Source organism: Lycium ferocissimum, chromosome 5 (genome assembly GCF_029784015.1).
Source record: "Lycium ferocissimum isolate CSIRO_LF1 chromosome 5, AGI_CSIRO_Lferr_CH_V1, whole genome shotgun sequence".
NCBI lineage: Eukaryota > Viridiplantae > Streptophyta > Magnoliopsida > Solanales > Solanaceae > Lycium > Lycium ferocissimum.
Window position 1 is genome coordinate 34,028,540 of NC_081346.1, and position 7,224 is coordinate 34,035,763.

Here is a 7,224-nt window from a genome sequence, read left to right on the forward strand (position 1 = left end):
CTGAAATCCTTGAGGGGATTTTTATTTGCCCTTTTAGCCTCGGGCTGGGCACTGGAAGAAGGGGCGGTTATTCTGCGCCTCACGAGCCCTTTTCCATTCAAGAATATTTTGGACGATTAGGTTAGCTTCATCTTTGTCGATTGTCACCACGACAATCGGATTATCAGAAGAACCCTTGGGCAAACCTATTACAGAAAAGGGAGGTTAAAATCGAACAATCGTGACAAATGGTTTAATCACCATGATTTAAGTGAAATGAGTTTACCATAGTTCTTAGGTTTCCATCCTCTGTCTCCGGAGATCTTCTTCCATGTGCGGGTCTCCGGTGTAGAGACATCCAGTGTAACACCTCGTACACCTGAGCTAAGGGTTGAACCAAATGAATTAGAAAAGTCTCTAAGTTTCGGACACAATGAAGGGCTAGCAACGCGAGGCCCATAGCACCCAATTTGGATGCGTTAGAGGTCGTGCCGCGAGGTGCGCATGTGTGCCAGGAGAGAATATGGGAAAATTGGCTAATTCAAGGAGATAGAGGAAGGCCATGACATGCAGCCCAAAGGGAGCCCCTAGCTCATGATGCGAGCCTCAACGCGAGCAGGGAGCTTGCAATAGAGTTCCCGGGGAGAGCCAAGGTGGTTCCGCTCGAGGTCTATAAGTTCGATCCTTATGCGTTTTATTCTGATTTTTAACATTCCAACTGCTTTCTCAAGCCCAAGACTGCGTATTTTTCCTCTCCTCATCCTCCCACGTCAAGGTAAGATCGCTCTAACTATTCCTAAGTGTTTCTAATAGTAATTCATGATTATTAAAATGATTCTTCAACCAAAGCACCGGATTTTCAAGGTAAATCCTTCCAAAGAGCTCAAAGCTACGGTTTTGATGTTCTTCGACCGAGAATCAGTTTAGTTCGTAGATTGGAGCGACTAAAGGTATGTAAGGCTAACTCCCTACGTGCGGGAACACCATTGTTCTTCCCCATGGCACGTTTTTCCATGATTATTATGAATTCCCATTAGTAGTGGAGTTATGCCATAGTTTCATCAAAAGCCTTAGAGCTTCTATACTTCAAACGATATAACTTCATAGTTCGTTCATGTATGTCATTCCGCACATTATGAACTCAACACTTAATATATATATGCTCGTGTTTTGGTGTTCCATGAGTCTCAGTCACGTATCATGAAATGTCTAGGAACAGTTAACACTCTAACTTCCATGAATACTCCATGATCCAGTGTCTCATGATAGAAATGCTCAGTATCCATATTAGAAATATAGTGTGATGAATCCATGATTCTCATACTCGATATGTTTGACGAAATGATGAATGCATGTACTTGGGCCCGAGACCACAGATTATATGTATGTATGTTTGGGCCCAAGGGCACATAATTATGCACTTATAATTGGGCAAGAGGCCAAAGCTTATGAACGCGTATAAACAGGTGATTTCCCCATGTTTAGTAAGAGATACTTATGATTATGATTCTCATGTTTAGTTTAGTTATCCTTATGTTTCAATTTCAGTGTTCAAATATGTCATTATGTTTATGATTTGGGCTGCCCATTCCCTAGAGCATCCCACAACTTTTCATTCATTCAGTTAGTTTCACATACGAGTGTTATTCCACAGTACTTATATCCCTCTAGCTAGGGGCGCTACATTTCACGATGCAGGTGCAGAGACATAGAGCGACAGGACTTTTCGTTAGGACTTGCTCGTATTAGTTGTTGTTAGGCAGTTGAGGTATGTCGGGGCCTTGTCCCGATAAACAATTAGTTTTCATATTCACATCAGAGGCTTCATAGACTAGACTAGCAGTTCATGTCAGTGTTTTTATATATTATTTTAGCAATGGTGGCTATGTATTATGTTTCAGAACTATTTCAGTATTTCTAATTAAAGACTTATTTAGACTTTTAGTATTTAAATATGATCATGATTTATATTTCACACACATATAAGTTCCATGTTATGTCAAGTCATGTATGTGGTTTGGTCGGTCCAGTTTAGGCACCGGGTGCTGGTCCGCCTAGCCCCAAGTCCAGTGCGTGACATCTAGAATCTTCTGGATCCATTACTCATACCCCTCAACCTCTTGGGGTTCCCCAAAGGTATTGGTAGGTAAGAAAGTAAGAAGATCATTAGTAAAAAAAATATGGAAGAAAAATGATCAATAGAGTGTCAAGAAAACCAAAGCACTTACGAGTAAGGTTCCACATCTCTGGTAGGTGGACTGCCAGTCAACAGAATGTCTTTTGTGGCCACGACCACAAATCTCTCTATCCAGCCCCGGTCATTATCATCATCAAGGCTGGGGAGAATGACGTTATTACCCTGTTTGCTCGGGATAATTACACTGTCGCGAAAAAGTTTTGGAGAATATAGGTGGATTAAGTGGTTGACGGTAAGATCGTCGTCAACATAGTTAGTGAGGTGCCAGAGGAAGGACACCATCCTCCATACGAACGGACCCACTTGGGCTAGGCATACTTTTTAATGTTTGAAGAAGTCCAGAATAATCGGATCCAAGTCCGGTCCAAGCCCATGGAGGAAGGGGTACATATGCACATAAGAGTACCCCGGTCGGTTAGAGGTGATTCTTTCCACCTCCCCGGGGATGATAACTTTGATGTCCTTCCAATCACAGTCTTCCTTGAATGTGGACAGATGAGTGGCCCGTATGGCAGAACAGTAGTCACCGCCCTGTTTGTCCTAATCACCAGCTTGATTGGTTGTTGGAGCCTTGATGTGGAGGTCTTTTTCAAAATTCCATGACCTCGGAATGATTGAATTCACTGTGGGACCGCTGGAGTTTGTTTTCTCTTTCTTTTTCTTCTTAGAAGTGGCACCACCGCCTCGAGATGAGCCACCGCTGGCGATCTAAGGATGTGGCATAGAGACAGAAGAAGCACCAGGGCGACGAAAGCGGTAATGTTGACCGCTTCAGTTGTGGGGAGTTGTGATTAAGACATAATAGGTTAAATCAAGGGAGTTGCAAAGAAAGAGATGATTAGAAAAGTCTTTTTGTGATCGGAGTAGCAGAAGGATGAGAGGTGGAGTTGCAGAGGCTTTAGAAGGTTTAGAGATCATGAAAAGTAGTAAAATGAATGGAGTGTAGCGTTTATAAAGAAGTATTTGCACCGAGGTGATCATTACCTCGGTAACATGCAATTAGTCATGCGAACCGTTCACCAGTCGCAGAGTGACACGTGTCCGGATCATTCAATATGATAGGACGTGCATCTTATCACGTATCAGAGGCCGTTCAATTGCTTGCCAAGAAATGAAGAGACTTTTTAACTTCCTGGTCACATCTTGTAGAGTCACCAACAAGTGTGGGGACTATCTATATTGGGTGAAATCCGGAAAGGCCAAGTGGTCGTATAAGATGTTGATGTGTGGCAATAGCGACAGATCAGGTGTGAGCTATCAAGTAAGAGATATCGCGCAAGCATGCGTGGTAGGTCAAGGGTCTTGTTTGGTTCATAGCTTTCGGAGACGGAGGCGAGGATCCGAGGAAGAGTGATCGAGGTCAGATTACCGATCAGATGTAAGGAAGCTCAGCAGACGGTCCTTACAGAAGATTCTGAGATCTCCTCCAAGCGTTATTTACACATTATTCCAGACATTCATTTAAGAGAGGACGATTTGTTGATCGTGCTCCCCATACATCAGCTATAAGTAAGGAGCTTCACTCTCATTTCAATACATTCTAATTTCAACAAGTAAAATGCTTAGCAATTTCATTAGAGTTCTTGTTCCTAGTGATGTCTTCAAGCTTCAGGAAATTTCTCCGGCAACTTGAGTCCACGGTGTTTTCAGAACCCAGGCTCATTTTGTTTGCTATATTATCAAATTACCTTTTATAAGCTATCTTTGCTTATATCTGTTCATTACCTTGCCAATTTGATCATCTCGATCTGCGTATCCATACACCACATATACATATTCAACTGTACCATTTTTACGGGTGAACAGTACATGCAACAAACTGCTGAATTAGTGTGGCAAGGAAAAGAACCTAAAAGATGAATTGAAGAAATAAATTAGCATTTTATCCCCAAATTCACGGTAGGTATACCGAATTATGGATCTTATATATAAATATGTTGATTAACTCATGTTATGATCATTTAAAAAAAAAAAAAATTCAAATATTTGATTTAAGTTTTTTTTTTTCTAAAAAAAAATTAATATATGATACTTAAAAAAATATCGAAATACTAATATTGTGCAATAATACATACAAACTTACGTAATAACATATTATACATTATTATAACATAAATATAAAATGTATACCTTTTGCACTTCCTTTATCCTTAGTTTTTTCTTAAAAAACTTGTTCTAACTTTTTTGCTTCATTATGTACTTATCTTTCTCACCTTTTATTGTTACTTATTTATCCTTCCGACATTTCGAACATCAGGTTTTAGAAACCAAAATCGATAATTTCAATTTCTCACATATATTAATTTCAAAATTAATGGTAGTCTAGTTCAAAAATTCATACATGATTGTGCAAGTAACATTCCTATCCTCTCCTCTCCTCTTTAATAATTCTTCTTTCTGCTCTCCAATTCAGCTGGATTTATCTGAAGAAACGGTTCCGATGGTTAATCCGGAAGATTTTATCCCTTTAACTTCTGCGGATAAAAATCGTCTTTATGCCCCCTGGGACAATTCTGTTATTATAAAGTTATTGGGACAAAAAATGGGTCACCAACTACTTAAGCAAAAACTGCTAAACCTTTGGCGCCCATCGGAGGATATTACTCTTGCTGATTTGGGATCCGACTTCTCACTTATAAAGTTCCAGAAACAGGAAAATTTTAACCATGTTTTGCATGATGGCCCTTGGTTCGTCATGAATCGATTTGTTTCGATCCGCTGCTGGGAGCCCAAATTTGTTGCTTCGCAAGCACTTGTGACCTATACCACTATTTGGGTGCATCTCCCTGAGCTCCCATCTGAGTTCTATAATCCAGATATACTTCAAAAGGAGGGACTCAAGATTGGCACCCTTCTTAAGGTTGATCCCTGCACATCAGCTTCTTCTCGTGGAAAATACGCTCGGATTTGTGTGCAAGTTCCTATGGAACAGCCTCTTAAGACTCATGTTTTCATTGGTTCGCATAAACAACCTATCATTTATGGGGGATTTGATCTCTTATGCACTAATTGTGGTTGTCTGGGACATCCGACACAAGCTTGTTCTTATTCATCTCAGTCTACCGAAGGAGTTTCTGATATGCATTCCGTGCAACCTCTTAATTCGGATGTGACTTAAGAACAAAATGGTTGGAACGTCATTTCCTTTGGTTCCAAATCCAAGCGATCAGCGTTGCGTCGAAATATGATGAAGGATTCTTCGCCATCCACATCCTAAGGACCAGGTAAGTTTGTGCATAAGTCGTCTGCATTCTCATCTCCCATCTCTAGGGATGGATCCTCTGTGTCTTAGTGTTAATCAAGGTGAGTCCCCTAATTGTGTTGCTAATCCTTTTTCCCTGTTGATGGCTACGGATGATTCGCTTGTTAATTCTACTGTGGTTAATTTAATCAGTGGTTAACTTGAGAATCCCCCAACTGTGGGCCCGTTTTCCTTTTTACGTGAATCCCACTCTACCAATCAGGTGGATGAGCCCCAGACCCTTGCCCTTCTAGGCAACCCTAACCCTAAAACTGCTATGTGTTTTCCCCTATCTGACGCGTCTTTTTTACCTTGTACTCCTTTACACGCGGCTGTCATGCACAATAATAACCCCACCCTTTACTACTCTAGTTGACACTGTTGGTCCTTCCTCTAATACTTTTTCAGAAGTTATCCCTATGCTGACTCTATCTCCTACTGCTAATGATTTGAACCCATGTGACTCAAATGTGACATTCCAATCAGATCATTCCCTTATTCCTATTCTAACACAGGACATTCCTTCTAGTGTTTCTATTTTACCGCCTTTGGAGTCTTCTTCTGACTTATATACTTCTCCCTCTGTTATTTCTACCAACTCAACCTCTCTCATTTTATGATGAACAACCGTCCTCACAATTGTCCTTACCTTCGCCTCCACATCCACCACCGACCCATACCTCCGTTCCACCATCTTCACCCTCTGCTTCCGACAATGGATCAGGAGAATCTTGCACCTTACTTTCGGAGGGTGTATACTTCATCGAACCCTCTTCCTTTTGTTCCTCTGAGGTCTTGGCTCGAGGTTGGTCTGCAAGGTCATGCCCTAACCTTTACTCTAGAGATGAACAACCAAGACTCCTTAGTTATGATTCAAAACCCTTCAGATTTAGCTCAAATAGTGTCGGAAGGGATGAGGTTAGCGATGAAAGCTTATGGTCAGCACCAGTGCTTGATGCCGGCCAATCCCTTTCAAGCTTCGTCTTCAAATGCTCCGCCCTTGCCCTTTTCACCTCTGAATTAAGCTCCCATGTAGGACTTTCCATTCTACAGTCTAGCTGCTCCGGGGGAGATATCCATTCCTTGGATCCACCAGCTTGTAACCATGTTTCCTATGGAGTATCCATTGCAAATTCCTCATGTGCCCTCTCTAGTCGTTCCTCTCTTTCAGGAACCAATACTGCTTTCCCCACCTGCTCCTCTCATTCCAATTCCTATTGTTCCGGAGCCAGTGGTGGCTCTGGCTATAGAGGTGGTAGCTCCAATTCCTCCTATTCTTCAAGATGGAGAACAAGAAGCACTAATGGAGGAAGTCAATGAAACAGCTACTCAGTTGTCAGTTCTAAGTGTTATTCGCTGCTTCATCCTCAAAGAGCAATTTGCAAAAAAAGTAAGAATCAACTATCCCCCGGACCTCACAAAGTTCTCCGTCCATGTTCGACCTACAATAAATCCAGATATGGGAAAGTATGTTGTTGTGATGAGTCCCACCGTTATGGGGCGGGGTTGGGTCAGCCCCGATGCAGTTTCTGTTTTACCTAACCGTCGTCCTATGAATTTCATAATCTGGAACTGTTAGGGTTCTCATTCCCTGAAATTTAATATTAGCTTTAGGCAACTCCTTGATTATCACCAACCAGCTTTGGTAGTACTCTTAGAGACTTGTTGGGTCAATCATCTTCCGCTTGCTCAAGATTTCAATTTCTCAAATGTGGCTGTTGTGCCAGCCGCGGGTCAAGCAGGAGGTATTGTTGTTCTTTGGCATGGTCATCTTCTTAATGTTACTCATGTATATCTTACTCGTCAG

General features: G+C 41.6%; 1 protein-coding gene across 1 annotated transcript; it reads left to right on the forward strand.

Annotated features, from left to right (window-relative positions):
* Positions 1–4,517: 4,517 nt before the first annotated feature.
* LOC132057739 (uncharacterized) lies at positions 4,518–5,294 on the forward strand. The gene has a single exon (XM_059450342.1). The coding sequence runs from the start codon at positions 4,518–4,520 to the stop codon at positions 5,292–5,294; it is 777 nt and encodes a 258-aa protein (XP_059306325.1).
* Positions 5,295–7,224: the final 1,930 nt, after the last annotated feature.

Coding starts and splice junctions, on each gene's coding strand:
- LOC132057739 (XM_059450342.1), top strand. CDS start 4,518: ATGATTGTGCAAGTAACATTCCTATCCTCTCCTCTCCTCTTTAATAAT.